Source organism: Pagrus pagrus (genome assembly GCF_965226575.1).
Source record: "Pagrus pagrus genome assembly, chromosome: 11".
NCBI classification, from domain to species: domain Eukaryota; kingdom Metazoa; phylum Chordata; class Actinopteri; order Spariformes; family Sparidae; genus Pagrus; species Pagrus pagrus.
Window position 1 is genome coordinate 10,646,353 of NC_140195.1, and position 19,515 is coordinate 10,665,867.

The window sequence follows — 19,515 nt, forward strand, 5'->3', positions numbered from 1 at the left end:
CTTGGATAATAGGTGATTAAAAAAAATGCTGTAGATAAACTGTATTACACTAAAAAAGAATTCATTTTATATGCAATCTCTATGTTGTAATTTCACTGTCACCCTGTCTGAATACTCTTCAAAATCTGTTACATGTACTAAGCCTGCTCTGTTAAAGGGCAAGGAGTGTCCCCCTGATTGAATCAAGGATCTCATGATAAGCCCTCTCAACTAAATATCCATTAAAACAGGACATGGACACAATCTTACTTGTCTGCTGACTTGAGAGGAGCTGCACTGTGCAGTAGATCTCATCCATGCATGTTAGGGTGACATCAGCTGGCAGCAGTGGAGTAGTGAACATCTAGGGTCCAGATTCAAGACCAGCCTCCACAAAGGTGTATGGGCCTATTTGTAATTACTCATGTCATTAAAAAATGGCTAAAAAACATTTTTTTGTCCGGCCGATATGTAGTCCGTGGCAAACTTTCAAATTAAATATATTTTTGTATTATATTTTACTTTCTGTGTTACCTCCTGTAGCGTTGTGTCGCTAAATTAAGTGTTTTGTAAACGTAATTCGTTATGTTGTTTGTAGGCCTATTTGTAATTACTCACACGTCATTAAAAAATGGCTAAAAACATTTTTTTGTCCGGCCGATGTGTAATCCGTGTCAAACTTTTAAATAAAATATATTTTGTATTATATTTTACTTTCTGTTACCTGCTGCAGCGTTGCGTCGCTAAATTAAGTGTTTTGTAAACGTAATTCGTTATGTTGTTTATAGGCACAACTCCTCATCGCACCGTGGTTCACAGCAACTGACTGTTTATATTGAATAAATGTGTCTTTTAGCTGAATGTCATAACACCTTTTTGTGTCGAGCAGATCCACAAACACGGTGATTTTACCCCCAGTTCGCCTCGTCTCCGCTAGGGCCGCTCACCACTCTTTTGTGTTGGTGCAGCGGGGAAAGTGCGTAAATGCAGTGAAGGCACGCTGGGCTAGCCATGGTCGTGTTATGGCTGTGAAGCTAATTTTGTCGATGAAGTGAGTAACATCAGTTGTTATCACGCTACTTAACTAGGAGTTTTGTTGTTGGACATTAACCCAACTGAACAGAACCGAACCGTAAGTTGTCCCTCACTAGGCGTAATTCAACGTTTATTCGGTACGGCGAGTTGAATCGGGCAGCCTTAAAACTAGCTTAACTACAAAGTTGGGACATAACAGCTAGCAGTTAATGCTAACTTTGGTTTGTGTCATAGACAAAGTAGCTAAAGTTAGCGAGCGAGTATGCTAACGTTAGCTCGTGTAACTAAGATAAGTTAACTTAGCTAAGCTATCTACTGTAACAATATTTGTAAAACTGTTAATTGCAACAATAATAATTGACTTACCCATCTCGGCAAGCGTAGCTTTCTCATCTTAGCCGTAAAAGCTAGCCGAGTAAAGCTAGCAGTTAGCGGAGCCTACGTGTTTTAGGTAGCTGTACTGCTAGCCTTGGTATCGTCACCGTCAGCTAACCGCTAAAAGCTCAATAGAGCACTCGCCATTTGCACTAAATTGCTTCAAATGTATGCAACGTTCACATTCCCGTTCACCTTTTGATTTGTCCATTTACTTTTTAAACCTTCTACAGGATAAACGATTGTGTTGGCTTCGCTGGTATATCTTGCTAACATCGATGTTAGCAACTAGCCTGTTCGTGTAAATGCTATTCACTAGAATGGACCTGTTGAACTCTCAGTTCCTGGACAAGATGAACAATAACATCGGGAGACTGCACTACGACGGTAAGTGTCAAAGTGTTTTGCTTGCTGTAATGTGTCTTTATCGTGTGTATCTAACTTTAATGTGGAACTAACACTTTAATGCGTCTCTTACTAGCAACATTAATTTGTTTTGGTTTGCGTTGACGTTACATGTGAAATACCGGAAATACGACACATTTGGTGTCCTGTCCTTAAAACACAGTTTAAAACCCTAATTTTTAGCATGTTAGAAAATACACACTGGTCTTAGAAGTATCCACAAGGACATGTTTATATGGTCCAAAGCAAATACCAGCAATCACCACAAATTTCGCCTTTTTTGACTGAGTTTGGTGACTTTTTCCTGATCATCTTTAGTGTGCCGATGGAGAAAGATGTACACATCTAGACTGTTTTCTATGCTGTTAGGTACTGATTGCTATATTTAGGGTAAGTTTGATAAGCCTAATTGTACTGTTGATTCCTTTCCCGCAGATGAGTCCAGGACACCCTCCCTGCCCATTGCCATGGCCAACATAACTGGGCCTCCTCCACACTGCCCGAGCAAGCGGAAGTATGGCGAAGAACAAATGGACGACCGAATCAACTGTGATAACGACCACATGACCAAAATGAGCAGATTGTTTGCCACTGAGCTGTGAGTGTCTTTTGAAAATCTAAAGCGTACGTTATTATTTGGCATCGTCAGCACATCAGTTCCTTTTAATTTCGTTCTTTAAGTTATGTGTAAAGTATCTCGTAAGTAAGTTACATTATTTAAATGGTACCTTTCAAGAGCAGAGATGCCACAAAGAGAGCCACAACTTCAAAAGCACAGGCTCCTTTAGTGTTAATTGATCAGTTTTCATAGATATAGGAAATACTAGCAAGCACTGATCGGACCTCAAAGACCTACGAGTGACATAGCCTGACCACGCAGAGCTTTGTACGTGATCACAGATTCTGTATTTGATCGCGAGCCGGTGGAGAGCGATCAGTATCTTGTCTTCTATATGTTTTAATTTTTGCCACTAGCCAGCCACTAGACAAATGCTAATAAAATGTACATATGTCTGGTAGAATTGCATAGAAAAACTACACCAGAAACACATTTTTATTTAGATATAACTGGGGGAAAAAGGAGAAATCCTCAACAAATGTATATATTGAGCAAGAGTCAAAACATTCAGCTTCATACGCACCTCACAGCATTAACTGTGGTGGAGTGCAAAAACCACCTCTGAGCTGTGATGTGTTCAAAGGGGACACGTTAGACTAACCAGCACAACCAAGTCTGCAAATGGGAAATCATGCCTATAATCGTTTTAAGTAATTCCAACAGATGACTATTAAGAAGAAAGGACTGCACACTTTAAAAAAAGGTGGTGGTATACGTTTAATTTAACTCTCTTCATCAAGGGCCCGTCCCTCTGCTGGAGACAACCGTAACGAGCACTGGAGCCACAGCCGAACTCCCGCCGAGCAAATTTCTTCTTCTTCCCCGAATGGCCTCCACGGGAACCACCTGTACGCTTCCATTTCTGGCTATGCTGTAGACCAGCCTCTGGCTCTGACCAAAAGCAGCCACGACATCGGCGTAAGTGGCAGGGAGAGGTCTGTCGTGAGCGGGACTGCAGAGCGGCAGCAGGTACGTGAACCCATTAAACTCCTCTGCAAGGGGCGTATCAACCTCTATGTTAGTCCTGTGTCTGTGTGAGCTGATTGTGTTTTACTTGTCTCTCTACAGAATCGTCCCTCTGTTATTATCTGTGCCCCTGCAAGCAGCCGCAACTGTAACCTCTCACACTGCCACATGAACGGCTGCTCACCCAGCCCACCTGCTGATCAGAGGAAGACCAATGGTAAGTCTTTAAATGTCATTAGACAGTGGACTTGTTTTTAAAAGCAGTTACAGACAGACCAGAGTTTGGCAGAATATTCCTCAAGCTAAATTATTAGTGTTGACTTGTTGGAGCAATGACAGGTGTGTCTTTTTATACATTGCATGTGGTAATAACCAGGTTTTTTTCCCTCCTTCCTCCACACATAATGTCTTTTAGCTAACACAGTCAGCGATCCTGTGATTGAGGAGCACTTCCGTCGCAGCCTTGGAGAAAACTACAAAGAAGCAGAGCCCGTGTCCAACTCGGTGTCCATCACCGGTTCAGTGGACGACCACTTTGCCAAGGCGCTGGGAGATGCCTGGCTCCAGATCAAGGCCAAGGGTGGCGGTCATCAATCCCCAGAAGCAGATCCATGAAGTAGAAGGGAGTAAAACGATGATCGCTTCCTTCGTGTTTGCATGTGCGAGAGGAGATTGGCCGCTGTCATTTCTCCCCAAGCATCAACTTCCCCTTTAGCAAAGAACAATGTCAGACACGCGGTGCTCTCGTACGCTGTTCCCTTGTGGACATCGAGGTCAAATTTGTACTTCCTAAATTGGCAAAGTCTCTCTATCAACATGGAGAAAATAAATGGTTGGGTTGAAAGTGTTTAGCTGCACAATCATAGATTTCATTTTGCGTTTATAATGAGATTCACAAAGCGATCAGTTGTTCGGAGCGCACGTTCTGTTTTACCTTCCTTGACAGCCAAAGAAATACTTCTGCCTTTCCCCATCAACATATATAAGCCATAGATCTGGTCTTTTACTGTCTCCACTCTAAAAATCACACTGCTTTTTCAATCTATATTACTTGAAAAGGACAGCCAGGTCTCACCGCGCTATTGCGTTTCTGACCGTTCAGGTAGCAGGTTACCAGTTTCATGTGGAACGACGATGCGCCTCGTGTTTTGAAATTGCGATAATGCATTCAAAGATCTGGTCGCCCCCCTTTTGCTTTCTGCGGACACTTAGTCTGACCTCTTTATGATCCTGAACTGGACTTAATCCACTGTTAACTAAAAATAATTTTAGTTTCCTGTCTATATGCTCACTGTGGCTGATTACTTAGTAAACTAATATCAATCATAGTAGCTGTGTCTAGCTAGAAAGCATGTTTCAAATAGCTGGTTTCTATTACAAACCTTTATTCTATACTATATATTTACTCAGAATTTATTTTTTATCTGTAACAATTTAGAAAATACTCACTGCTGGTACAGTTGTACTCAATATATTTTTTGTATCTGGTTTTCATTACTATATGTAGGTGTATATTGTAGCATCCATCTACAAATCACAGCCTCTGGCAAGGTTGTCTGAATGCAGTTTAAAGGGCTACGTTGCTTTGTTATTCTTTGGAGCTAGCTTTATACATGACTGAATACAGCTCAAATCGGACCTTCTGTAGCACAGTCTATTAGCAGTGGTTTTATTTATTCTGAACATGTCGATGGTTTCATGTTGACTCTCTTTTCGGCTCAAACGTAGTGACAACAGACTTCTAATGAGAACAGAGGATGTTTCCTTTAACGACAAGCAGTTGATTTCCCTCAATGCACACAAACAATATGGATGTGCCATTCCACCATGATCGCCCGACTCTTATCGTTCACTTTTATTGTGTCTAGAAAAGCACAACTGAAGTGAAAAGTATGTTTATCTTTTTTTTTTTTTATTCAAGGTGATGTCATGGTGTGAGCTGCAAAAAAAAATCTTCCTTCTTTATTGAGTAAAGGTGATTTTGTTTTAGTTGAGTTTTGCTTCAGATTAATTTCTCACCCTTCTTAAATTCTCTACTTTATCGTAACCTATTTGTCAACACTGATTAAAAAATGTGTTCTTGCAAAATTCAGATTGTTTTTTTTTGGTATGTCCATTAACTGTCTGTGAAAAACATACACGTTTGTATTAATATTATACCGTTCTTGAATTGTTACACTATCCTGTCTTTATATTTTATTTTACTCATTCAAGACTATCATTGCGCCGCGCGGAATGATCATAGATATTTTGTTTCTGTTTCAGAGTTAGTGTACTCGTATGTAGCATGGATGCTCATTATCTTCTAACCATGCGTTGTTTTAAAACAAATATTTCTAAAAGTTGATTATTTTCCCACAATTGTAATAAGTGCAGGAACACAAACGGTCTTCTGTTCAAAGACTTTCTCGGTGCAGCGTCAGAAAGACTCCTGTGCTTAAAAGTTTAACGAGTTTATTTAGCTTTCTGTGATCTTTAGTGGATTTAGGGATTTATAGGGATCTGCTTGTTTGACACAAGTTGATAATCAGTAATATGTTTGGGGTATTAGTCCATTGTTATTTAATTGCTACATTTAGACTACCTGTATCTGAAAGACTGTTTGCAGAATGGACCTGCTCCACATGTCATCCGTGTAGAAAACAAAAAACAAACACTTGTTCACTTTTGTCCTTATTTCTCTGGAAGAAAACGCCACTGTTTTGTACTTAATTTCTTCCAAATAAACATACAAATGCCTACCTTTTGGATATTTCTTGTCATCCTTTCTGCTAAATAAAAAAAAATGCAAACAAGTTACTGCACATTGTTTTATTTGTGGTTTGAAGTTCTTTCTGTGGAAAGTAATCGGTGGGATGATGGTGAAACCTTTTGTGTTGTGGACAGTATATGTAAAAAGGGTCCTTAGTTAAACCACCATGTTATTTCTGACTTGTGTAGGTTAGGCTGCTGCTTCTCCCTCAGATTGTCTAATAATCTATAATGTTGCAGCTTCTGTGTTGACGCTCGAGTCTTTAATGAGGTGGTTACACTGATTAAGGCACTCGTATCTGAACCAGGCAATCAGGCATCATAGATCATTCTGTGTTTGCATTGGGCAACTGCTGCCACGGCTGCACGGTTAAATGATTTACCAACTAATTAGTCAGGTCTCTTAAGCTCCGAGGGATGATCATCGGACAAATGTCCTTTTGTAATAGACCTTAGATGTTAAGTGTGATAAAACTGTATCCGTGAATGCTTCCTAAATCTTATTTTTGTATGTGGGACAATGCCTGATGTTGGTGTTTGTTCCTGAAGCAGCTTTGGTGTTAAAGTCCTGTAACTAGCTTATACTTCAGAAAAAACGTACAACAAATGTTTCATGTCACATCAGAGGAACAGGTGCCATGTATACATTTTATATTAGGGTATACATATTAAAGGATAAGTTCACCTGAAAAATAAAAATTCTGTCAATATCTACTCACCACCAATGCAGATGGAAAGACGAGCAAAGTTTCATAGTCACCAAAACATTTTATGGAGCGTCGCAGCAAAACAGCTGCAGCATTCTCCTGAACAACTGAAGTAGATGGGGACTTGTTTTAAAATGTAACAAACAAACTAAAAATATGAAATGGCTCCAAACAGCTCGTCAGTCGTAGTCCAAGTCCTTATATTGTCATTCTCCCTTAATAACACGGCATAAAAATGGTCTACGCTTGTGTAAACGGATCACAAAACGTGTTTATAGTGTCCAAAATAACCCAAAATTAAGTCTTTTTTTAACTTTCTCTTGTCCCAGTGTCTCTGTTCTGAGGCCTTTGTCCAACATGGAAACAGCTGTATGTTTAATGTCTTTCTAATTCGACTAAGTGTGTGTGTGTGTGATGAATTGTATGGCCTCATCATCATGTTCTCGACAAGCAGCTGATGTCTTTGGCCCCTCGATGTTGTTTGGTTGATTTGATGTCATGGTAACAAATTGCTGGTGGAAAAATCCATCAGTTTTAAGTGAGAAAGGGGCAGATTATGATTAATGACTCAGTGTTGAGGATTGCTCCATTCAGACTTAAGCATTGACCTAGAAAGCATGTCTCCACATTATTATGTTATAATGGAAATGGGATAATATGACTGATAATAACTCTTGTGAGACCAGGCTTTAGTTGGATCAGAGATTAGCTGATTTCTCACCCTCCCAGCCAGCAGATGGCAGCGTTAAACCACTTTTACGGCCACCGCTTTAAATTCTCAAGTCCCCGGAGATCAAACAAAGACACGAGCATCATCATTCGGTGAAGATTGATGTGGATGCAGCATGAATTCAGTGTGTCTGTTAGTAGTGTGAAAATGCACTTTGCATGTAAAATGGGTCTATAGGTAACAAGACTTTCACGCTGAGAGCAGAATGCACTGTAGATGTTGGCTCCAACATGGCTCCAGATCCCAGACTCTTGCTTCAAAGGATCTTTTTTTTCTAAATTTCATTGTAGATGTATTTATGTATTATAAACATCGTGCAGGATTAGCATATCCATAGTTAGATTTGAAGCTATAAATAGACTCTTTAAAGGCTGAATGAAAATGTAAATGAGTATACCTCCACTTCAGTTTGGCTGATTTGAATTTGTTGAGCATCCATTCACAACGCAAATCTTTAAACTAGAAAAGAAAGGTCCCTTATTTTTTAATTTTGTCTTTCCCCCCCTTCTTGGTTGTTGTTGCTCTCACCCCTCGGGCTCAAATCTGCTCAAAAGCCCCTCCAACAGACCACTGCCTCCACGAGATTAGACCAAGGCATTCACCAACCACAATGCCCCTGCTTCTGCTGCACCATGCCTTCCAAGGCAGCCTGCTCTTGTGGGATTATGGAAGAGGAGATCCACATTTTCCTTCTTGCGCAAAACCAATCGCAGATCCACACTAACACACACACATGCACGCACGCAGATATCGGGCCACATTGGTGGCCGACGTGGAACTAGTGTCTAAATCAAGATGACACATCAGGGTCACGCCAAATTCTGCTTGGCCCCTTCAGTGTGTGAAGGCCACAAGGAGCATGACATCTGTGCTTGCGATGGAGGACTGGTCTCTCAGTCGCTGCCTCCTGTTATTGCCGTAACAGGATGGACTCTGCTGCGTTCAGACACGGTCAAGACACACATATGTTAAACACTGTCCTCTCCATTTTGCTCTTGCTCGGTTGCATGAAAGGAACGAACCAATGAAAACGGTTTAAACGTGCTGCCCTATGAACACGGAATGGCTTTATAATTAATCCACTTGGGTAAATGAATAATTTTACTACAGACTAAATTGGAAAACCGGTCGTTGCGGTGTCACGCATGTTGGCACACATAATGCATACGTTTTAGCCCGCACAAACGTCTGATAGAGATCTCATTCTTCGTTTGCATAATTCCAAATTTGTTGTGCCTGAACAGAACGCGAGGCTGCACCCCTATCTACAACATCCCCGAGTGCACAACGTCTGGGGAATTTGCATGATTGCCTGTAGATTATTTGAACATTATCTATTCCCCCTCCTCTTTTTTTCTTATTTCTGTGGCTCTCTGCTGTGAGGATGCACACACATCCTTGGGCAAAAGAATCTAAAATAGATCATACAAGCAACTGGAGTAGATGCACAGGCACAGGAAGCAGCTCACGGGCAGACTTGAGTCATGCTGGCAAGATCATGCACCCTGAGCTGACAGCCCAACACACCCGATTACCAAGCACGTCATTTCTAAAATGCAGCCGCAACCTTACTATAGGTCGCAAACAAGGGGGGAAATATTGAGATCCAACCCTGGTTTTACCCATAAATGACTCCTGAACGCCGTATGGATCGAGCGCAGGCTTTGTACGTGCTTTAAGAACGACCTGATGAGCATCTCTGGCTTCAGCGACTGTGGCTCATTCATTGTGTCATGTGGACTGCTGGCAATGGCATAACCTTTGTGGAGGGAAGGGAAGACAACACGGTCACTCTGGATAACGGTCTTGCAATGAACAGAAACAGACCCTGTCAGGCCATCTCAGCATCAGTTTTCAGCTGCACACCACCACAGACACACTCTACCAATCGCTCTTTGCCTTTTCCTCACTTCCTCCTTCCATCAGTTGAGACAGCTCCTTCTCGATTTGAACCTCCTGTGTGGCGTGCCCGACGCATTGATTTGGCAGGTTCCTATTAATACATCTCTCCTTTATGTTGCATCCATCTTTGACCTGCTTCGAGGCGAACATTTGGCCCGATGTACGGCCGTATGGTGCTTGACACGGCCAGTGATTTCCTCCTGATACAGTTGGCTTAATAGTTGACAGTTTTATGTATTATTGATTGATTTGTAAATGATTGATTTAAAGGGCCATCTGCTGCACAATAGCATGACTGTGCCGCCTTGTGAGGTTTTGTTGTTCCTTCAAGATAATGAATTGCTTCCAATTAGGACATACATACGACGGGCTAATAATTCTTGTTAGCCAGAGACCATATTTTTCTTGCAAGATCAGGACCCATGTAATTACCCAAATTTCCTCTCTTTACGGCAGACAGAAGAGGATGTGTATTGAGACAGTGGGTTTCGGGCACTGAGCAGCAGATAAATGCTTGAACCATCACTAAAGGGCATTCTCATGTCTCATTATGAGGCTTGTTAGGGCCCACATTACAGCTGCTTGACTGAGCAGCCTTAATAAGGAAAATGACCCAACACCCATATGAGCAGCAATGTTTCTCCTCTCACGTCCATCTACTCCTGTCTTCCATGGCCCTATCTCTTTCCTCTGGTCTGTCTGCCTCCTCCCCCCCCTCTTTGCCACAGCACCCCACCACCACCACCGCCACCACCACCACCACTACCACCACCATCACTACCACTCCCCCCGTGTGTTTGGCAGTCACACAGTCGGCCATGTGTGTGCTGAAGACGTTACATAATGCCCTCCTTTCACTGCACTCCAGATCAAAGAGAACAATCCAGCACAGAAAAATTGCTCCTTGCTGATTTTTTCCTCCTCTTCCACCATCACATTGTTTTATCAGACTTCAGTACCCAGGGACTGTACAGTAGACCGCGTTATTATCTGCTCCAGCATTCCTCTTCATGTTGAAAGCCAAACAGAGCAAATGGGGGGAATGATCAGAGGTTTCACTGTTTAAGAAAAAGAAGGTTAGAGGAGATCGGCAAGATGTGACAAAGACGCTTCAGGCGTAGAGATCTTACACCTCACTTTTCCGATGTGCTCTCATTCATTTACTTGCATCGTTGTACGCATATGCAGGAGAGTCAACAAAAATCAGGAAGGTGACGGCAGAGATTGATTTAAATAAAAGAAAATTTCCTCACGGAAAAGCTACAACATTTTTTAGATTTAATTCAGTGTAGCTTTAACTTCATATCCACGGGGGGCTTCCTCTGTTACGTTAGGAAAAACACCCCTTTAAAAAAGACTGACGCAGTTATGATGAAATCATTATTGTGGACGGGTTTCCTCTCGACATTATGCAGAATTCTCTTTTTTTACTTCTACTACGTGTGAATAAGCAGAACAATTTACAGCAACCAGTACAGGACTAAATGTTCCACCACACGCTCGCACACAAAGCCAGGTAGCCTTGATTAAAAATGAATTACAAAGCAAAAGAGAACAAAAACAGCAAAAGAATAAAGAACGAAACCTTCTCTCTATCGAGTGGAAGAAATTGTGACACAGAGAAAAGAGCAAGAGAGCATCAAACGCTGTCAGAGTGGCCGGGCCTGTCCACAGCCTTGTGAGGATTGAAATAATGAGTGTGTGCTGGGGGAACATTTACCTCCAATGCCAAATGTAGGCAGCACATTTTTGGACCGAGGGGCACGAATGACAAAATAAAGAACAGGGAAAAAAAGCTGAGCCTTTAGTGTGCAATTATGAGAGGATGGATCCTTTACAGGAGGGAAAAACTTCAGCTGTTGTACAATGGTGTACAATATAACTTATATTTGGTGCATGTAGGTTATATGTGCAGGATCCAACCACTGTCTCTCACTGTCCAAGTATCCCCACAGTGCACCTCAGCTGGTATTTGATCCCCTCCACAGAGCTGGGATCAGCAGCAGCCCTTATCTCTGCAAACCCCCCCGGTGATGGAGAGTGGTTCACTGGTCCGAGGGAGCAGAGCGGCGGGGTTATCTCTGGCCGTCAGCCTGGGGGGAATGTGCAGGTGAACCAGGAATAAAAGCATCTTTAGGGCACAGCACATGCTTGCAGTAGTGCATAGCAGATCGTGAGCTGTGCAGCTGCAGCATCAAATGAATTGTGGGGGAATGGGAGAGGGCAAGGCTTCAATGTGGGTTTGGCACTCAAACTGTTATCACACCTGACAGTGTCTGGTTTGGGATCCAGTGGTGCACGCGGCATACGTAAGCGGCTGGTCATCTGTGAGGCAGAGTGATAGGGTGTGACGTGTCACACGCCACATTAGGCCCTGCCAGAGGATGTGTTTGACAGAGCACAGGAACTTCACTCCAGCACAATGCTTCGTCTCCACTCATATTGTCAGAGCTACTTGATAGTTACAAGTTCCCGTTCGGGGTCTTGTTTTTAGAATATCGGCTTGAATTCTCTCCCTGATTCGCCAGTATTTATAGAAATATGACGGGGGGAAAAGGACGATTTAAAGAGCAGCAGAAGTTTAATATAAGACGCTGAGGAAGAAGCTAAAACATTTCTTCAATTAGACTATTATTCCTAAAATATGATTATAGAGTCACATTTTTAGTGCTGTTTATCCCCAGTGAGATTTGGATACTAGAAAACAAACTCCTTTATTTTCATTTGAAACAGCAAAGTAAAAGTGAACGCCACAGGTGGCACACTGCACACAAGTACAGGGAGGATTAGTGACGATTCAAGAGAGAATCATAGTCTTTGTGTCTTAACTACCATCTTTGACCCAACCCAAAGAAACAACAGTAAATGATGTATAGTGTATAAATAACTACAGGAATGTTAAAGGTTCAACACAGAGACCCATTTAAACTGATTTGCTTGACTGTCTCATGAGTGACTCATCAGTGGGTGAAGTACTCTAAGTAATGCATCCACTTTCAATCAAGTGTCATGTGAATCTGAGTTATTAAGTCCCATCCAAAAATCACACGTCAAATGATATGTAGGGAAAATTAAACGATCTACAGGCAACATAGAACCAAAGCATCGACAATCAGACATAAGACTGAGGAAGACTGGAGCACATGCTATAAATAAAGCTTCTATTAAGGTGAGGGAGCTAATGTTCAGACATGCAGGTTTGCAATTTTCAGTAAAAGTCTCATCTGTAAAACACATTAGTCGCTGCACCTATAAAAGCTTTTTCATAACTGTGCTCTAAGTGATGTGTGAGCTTTCAGTGCGCTATAATAAATGTGACTAACTTGAATGTTAATCATGCCCACAATTCCTATTTTCATCCAGGTGTCATGAAACAAACTCAGTCACTGTTAACTTGTAAAGATGTTTAAAACTACAAGCCAAAGTTTGGTTACTGAGATTGTGTCCAAAGATTCACATTATTGAGGCCGTTTAAGATGCTTCGCAATATATAGCTGTTGTGCACTTTGAAATATTTGAGGTAATTATGCCATAAAGTGTCTTCAGCCTTCAACCGAAAGTGGCAGTCGAGGAATTAAATAAAATTTGCACAAGTTTTAAGGTGCATTACTTCACACATGATCAAGACTGGATCAGTTGTGCAACAGATTTTTCTTTTTTATGTGGTAAAACTCAAAATGCTGTCTGAAACTGACCACGCTGTGTTTGTTGGGTCCACCTTGACCCAGAGCTTGTTATCAAGTTTTAAAAATGTACAGGCTGTGCATGAGTTTGCACTGATGGTGGTGCAGCAGAAACGCTTGTAAATGGGCATATTGTTCAGTGGAGATCTGTGCTTCTGACTCTGAAACTTGTATCGCCTTTGTTGGAGAAGAAACACAGCAGTGTTTGTGACACAGCTAAAAATGATACCTGAATGAATCGAGGTACACTGAACCCAACCGGCAAAATACATCGTGGGAATGCTTGTCTCTGCAAACCACCGATATTTAGAAACTTTAGAAACCGTATACGGTGAAGCCGTGATATTTTTTTTAGATGTTTATCGTATCATGAACATTTCATGCTGTTGCAACCTTAGTTCTTACATTTCGTTTGAGATATCCATCGATTTCGCACTTAAAAATGGTGAAACGCCATCTCGAACATCAGTCATTAGCAGTTGTCAGCTGTCATGGCACCTGCACCCCCTCCACAAAAGTCACCTCACATGTAATGTGAACATGATTCGACACTAAATGTCAGTACGGTATGTGTGACACTTACAGACTTGAACATATCAGTGGTTTGCTGAAACGTAAAATGCCAATATTTTATTCTGGAAGGAACTGATCCAAGGTTGAACTTTGGATTGATTTGAGATGCGTCATTGTGTTCGCTGACATATAAGCATTTATTATGAAATGAGATTTTGCTCATAAGTGTGTTATGTGTTCTTAACCTAAATACTTTTGTTCTGTGATTATAGGAGGAAGTTAAACAAATAAACAGATGGATGATACAAATGTTATACCTCTCTGTAAATGCTTCAATAAAGGAGAGGGTGTGATATATTTCAAACTAAAATACACACTAAAATAAGCAAATATGTATATTTAATCTTGAATAATTTAATATGATATATCAGAACCTACATTTTTAAAGACTCTCTACACAAATGTCAACATATATCTCATGTGCTGCTGAATAGAAGTTGGTTCTGCCGTTAATGTGTGACTTTGTGAAGTAACACAGGTGTCTTCAGCCTGTTTGCTCCTCTGCTCGGCTCTGTCTTGACCTCATTGACCCCTGCTGTGTCGCTCGGCCCTGCAGTGTGCAGGCTGTTCTCGGGGCATCTTACCTGTCACTGTTTAGCTCTGAGGAGCGAGGGAGGCAGGCAGGCAGCAGAGCTGAGGTGCCTGAGGAGGAGGAAGGACAGACCGGGCAGGCGGCTGTGGCCCTGCCTGGTCCGGCTCACTCATCAGTGAGCACAGTTCCCAAACCTCTCTGACAGATCAGAATAGAAAGCATGCACCACATCATAGCTATGATTCACCGCAGTCCCAAGTCCAAGTGTGGCCTGAAGGCCCTCAGACCTCTTAATCATCATGTGTGCCTGAGTGTGTTGTTTGAGGAAGCGAGCGAGACAGACAGGGAGTGAATGAGCTTGTTTGCATACGACAGTGCTTCTATAAAAGTTTCCCATGTGTTTTCTATGTGTCAGAAAGAGTAAACAGCATCTTAACATGCCTTCAAAACGTCTCCCAGAGCGCAGTCTCGTGCGTTTGTCTCGATTTTTGTCTCGTATTTGACGGAGGGCTGTATTTACGTATGCATGTGGGTCGGCTTAAATATTTGTGTCTTATTCTGCGCAGTCATAATGTGCAGTCAAGGGCATAACTACATGAGTGAAAATGTCGTGCAACAGGAGGGATAGAGTGTGCGGAGCACGTGTGGAGGTCACTTGGTCACATTTGCATATAACGATGTGCCAAAATTAATCAAATCAACCTTTGTTTGCACACACAAACACACAGACAATGAAACTGTGATTCTCGCCTGCACTATGTACATATCATTTATCATGTGTCAGACTAATGAAATCAGCCATACAATCCATTGCAATCCATATTTGCTCGGCTCCGATATTTTTATTTTAGATAAAATGAGATTTGTTGAGGGTCGTGAACTCTTTTAATCACCTGCTCCTCACCTTCCACCTCGATTTCACTTCCCAGCTGTAATAAACCGAGCAGACTCAGCCAATATCCTGCAGAGTGAAGTGCTAAGTGTGTGCCAGGGTAATCTGACAGAACTTATTTAGAATGCAGGTCTTTACTAAAGCTGTGCCTGGAGCAGCTGCCTGGTCCTGTCTTTACAATCAACAGGAGCATTTGTACACATTCGCATACAGTAAATCCGTGCTCACGGTAACACAAACGAGCACGCTCATGCAAACGCAGGTGCGCATGCAGACGTACGACATGCATGCACACACGGGTGCTCGGAGGTGCAGCGTCGCTTGTTGCTGAGGGGTTAAGTTCCAAGAGATTAGCTGCAGAATAATGAAATTCAGTGGAACACAGAGTCTTCTGTTGTCGTTTCTGTGCAAGAGCAGCGAAACAAATAACTCCATTTGATGTCGGCAGAGTTTTTCATTTGTCAGCTATTATCATAGTCCCACAGCCTAAAGAGGCCCTGGGTAGAGCACAGGGCCTGAAACCCTTTGGGCAGGGAATCCAGGAGGAAGCCATTAGAGGAGCTTCAGTGGAGAGCTAGCCCCTTCCTCCCACTAGCTTCACATCAGGGCACAGGATCATCCAGAGCACCCACTGTGCGTGACATCCCGGCAGAGTAACATGTCTTGCTCACCATGTGGAATTTCTCCCCTTGGCTTACGTTTGGCGTGAGCAATTCAAGTCCTGTGAATTAGTGGATTAATATTAGAATACGTCGGTTCAAATGCGACTTTTTTGAGGCCACTACACGCACACGCGCGCAGGCACGTACACACTTGACATTTAGAGTATGAGACAAATTTATAGAGTAAGAAATACATTTCGTTGTTTTCTGCACCCTGATTCTTTTTTCCAACGTTTCACTTCGCCTGTTCCTCGGCCTGATTTGCATTCAGTGTTTGACCCAGGCAGTAATCTACAATGACTCCCCCATAAGCCTCTGGCACATTGGGGAGATGTTATAAGCTGTGACAAAAGACAAGAAGCGCTACAGCAAACTGAAAGTAGCAGGGGACAGTTTTCTGATTAGCTAAAATTGTCCCTTTTAATGTGACTTTAAATTCACTCTCAATTACACAGATTCTTTTAGCTTTTTTGCAACATTCCTTGATTAAAAATGCTCTCCCCCCCTTTTTTTTTTAATGTGCACGGAAAATGCACCGTTGTTTGTGCAGAAATACAGACGAGAAATTCAAACAGTAAACTATTTACATTAGACAGCAGATGGGACAGACAGGCACAGGTTTCTCCATATGATATTGTAGGTTTATGAGCTGCCAGAAGAGGCAACATGGGGGGAGGGTAATGTAATGTAAATCGAAGGGTCTGTATAATTTTCCAGAAGAGGGGGATTTATTAATGCAAACCCACAGATATTCCTACAGTGAGTGTGATAAGCCCTTATGATTTGTGACAGGGTAACCTCTTTGGCATATGCTTCAGAATCTGATATTTGCATCTGTGCAGAAATCATATGCTCTGCTTGCCTGTGAGCTTGGCTGCCTGGCAATATTTGCTGTGTCACGAGAACACATTATCAAACGGCAAAATCGGATGGGGATCCACATTTTCACATGTCCCAGCGTGCACCCATTAATCTCAGATCTCAGCCAGCTGCACGGCGTAAATGCGTGCTATGTAAGCAGCAGTGCAGTTTGTGTGCATGTGCAAGCAAAAATTAAAAAAAAGGCACTTTGGGCTCCTTATAAGTGAACTGGTAAACAAGTTCATTTCAGCAAGGTTCATATTCAGATTGGAAAATGGAGCCCAATTAGCATATATGCAGAGAGGCTTTGCATGCTTGACATCCTCTCAGCCCCTCTGCTGGAAATAGCCATGCACACAACATCCTCTGATTACATTGATATGTAGATTCATGCATCTGCAAAGATTAGTTATTCATTAATGTATTTGCTTTGAATTCTCGGGTGAGCGTACCTCAGACAGAAGTCTGGGGCAAACCGAATGCATCAGAGGAAAAATGTCACAAGCCATCACACAAAATCCACATCAAAAATATGCAGGTTCGGTGACCCACAACTGCGTACCCAATAGGGCGTTACGATTAAGAAAATCCTTTGGCGCTGGGGTTAAAAACAGAGAAAGTATAAACATAATTATCAGCCTTTTCATCTTCACAGCAGAGTTAGTTTTTCTTGCTCTAAGTGGGCTACAAGGATTAATCATTGCAGCCTGTGTGAGTTTATAAGCTGTAGCGTTCTGTCATCCTTTCATAAAAGCATCATGGATCACCAGTTTGCTTCTTCAGTGTCCTCTCTCGCGGCCACACTGCGAGCACTTTTTAACTTTAAAAATAGGCTCGCGACAGAGAGTGCCAAGAAATGCTAAACACCAAACAATGTCCCCTCGCTCAGATCCATGGCCACAAAATGGAGCTGAGAAGCCCAGAGACTCTGCATGAAGAGAATAGTGTCTAATAATTAATGCTATCTATATCAATTAATGTGTACAGCGTATGGTCAGGTTTATTTATATCCCCCTTAAAATGAGCCAATCAGCTTCGTATCACCACGTTATGAGACAGGAAATGAAAATGACACTCCCCAGACTTTGGGAGGCGTTTCCTTTATTCCCTCGTTAAGGCAAAAAAAGAGGAAGCTGTCTAATGAACACGGGCTGACTAAATGAAAAGAGAGTAATAAAAAGCAGTAACACTGAATCAGGCTGGTTGAGAATGAAAATCGACACCAACTGGACCACCAGTAGGGTCATCATGGGAACAGGTGTTACACTGGAATATGTCACCCTGCAGATTTAGTGATGCTAGAGGCTCAGCTTTAGGAAAAAGGTTGAAGAACTGATTGACAGGTGAACTGTTGGCGCTCTGTAGACACTCAATACACAACTGGCCACCAGTTTAGCTAGAGCGGTATCAAAATCTGTGAGCCAATCCAGATATTATGGGGTGAATTGTTATTTAAAGTGATTGTTGGGGTCTTTGGATGTGGGGTTGTATGAGGTACTTATCCTTGGTCAGTGTATTACCTGCAGTAAATGACCGTCAGCTCTCCCCTTGTGTGGAGAAGCAGCACCAACAGAGGAAACAGAGCGTTGTACTGCTAAATGTGACCAACAACAAGACACATTTTAGCCATCTAAAAGAGGGGCCACCAAAAATCTGGGCTACGCGGATCTTGCTCGAGTTTACGACTTGGAATTCGGACTTGGATGGTCGTTCCATGGCACCATTCTTTGTTGGAGGTCTTTTTTTCCTGAGTTCTGAGTACAATGGAACGCACCAAAAGTCCAACCCAAACAGCTGACCTGAGGCATAACACAGTGCACAGCAGGCACAGCTGCACTTGGTCGCTTTATAGGTGTGCCTTCTTTTAGGTGACTAAAATACGTCTTCCATCTTGTCAGTTCCGTTTAGCAGTACAATGCTCTGCATCTCTGTAGGCGTTGCACACTGCTTCTCCACACGGGGGGAGAGCTGACAGTCATCTACTGCAGGTAATACACTGACTAGGGATAAGTACCTCATACAACCCCTCATCAAAAGGAACACTCCAGCCTAAAATAAAAAAAATGCATATTTTCTCTCTCTCTTTCCATCGAGTCGCCAAGTTTTGATGGAGATGTCTGCCTTTTTTTCTAGAACATAATGGAACTAGATGGCACTCGACTTGTGGTGCTCAAAAACCTTTATAGAAATCATGACCCCGACACTCAAGATAATCCACAGGACTTTTTGTGCACAGTAAAAGAAGGAACTATTTTCCTTCTACCGAACTACAACTGCAAACTGTATCACAGTGCAGGAGGAAGCATGCATCTCCAGCCCTGAACACTGGATCCAGATTTTCCATTATCAGATCCACGGTGTGGGCTATCTACTCGTGGATGACAGGCTAGCTAACTAAGCTAGCTAATGTTACAGCTAAGCCTCTCATCCGTGAGTAGATTCACAGTTCGTGACAAAGCAGGATCAGGTTTTTGCTATCAGCGCCCCCCATGGAAGCTTTTGGAAATAGGTTGTCAAATACTGACGCTTTGGGTTGGTGGCCGGCACGACCTCCAACCCCAAGCAAATGAGACTCAAAAATCGTATTGTATTCATTTAATCTTATTTTATCCGCCACATCTGGTTTTATTTCTTCTTGTTAAGCACTTTTATAATAATTTGTAATTATTATATTTATAGTTTGCATGGTAATAAGGTTGGTTGGTGTAGTTCGGTAGAGGGAAATTATTACCAAGGGAAACTTCACACAACAAGGTCTGTGGATTATCAAGAGTAGCCAGGTCCGGATTTCTGGAGAGAGAAGTTGCTGTTGAGTTTATCAAATGTATTATTTATTAATTTAA

General features: G+C 42.2%; 1 protein-coding gene across 2 annotated transcripts; it reads left to right on the top strand.

The window, feature by feature from the left end:
• Nucleotides 1-512: 512 nt before the first annotated feature.
• Nucleotides 513-6,120, top strand: LOC311265562 (transcription cofactor vestigial-like protein 4). 2 transcript variants are annotated; one of them, XM_084367354.1, is made up of 6 exons: nt 513-1,111; nt 1,623-1,776; nt 2,230-2,392; nt 3,154-3,382; nt 3,482-3,596; nt 3,795-6,120. In XM_084367354.1, the coding sequence occupies exons 2-6, from the start codon at nt 1,695-1,697 to the stop codon at nt 3,992-3,994; spliced, it is 789 nt and encodes a 262-aa protein (XP_084223480.1). In that variant the 5' UTR covers nt 513-1,111; nt 1,623-1,694; the 3' UTR covers nt 3,995-6,120. The 2 variants fall into 2 exon arrangements, with proteins under 2 accessions (XP_084223480.1, XP_084223479.1); XM_084367353.1 differs by having other exon boundaries at nt 513-1,030.
• The last annotated feature ends 13,395 nt before the right edge of the window (nt 6,121-19,515 follow it).

What these genes read in the sequence shown, in the direction of transcription:
- LOC311265562 (XM_084367354.1), top strand. Translation starts at nt 1,695, where the DNA reads ATGCTATTCACTAGAATGGACCTGTTGAACTCTCAGTTCCTGGACAAG. An exon ending in GGACTGCAGAGCGGCAGCAG is followed by an intron (nt 3,383 to 3,481) that starts GTACGTGAACCC and finishes GTCTCTCTACAG; the next exon opens with AATCGTCCCTCTGTTATTAT. An exon ending in TGATCAGAGGAAGACCAATG is followed by an intron (nt 3,597 to 3,794) that starts GTAAGTCTTTAA and finishes AATGTCTTTTAG; the next exon opens with CTAACACAGTCAGCGATCCT.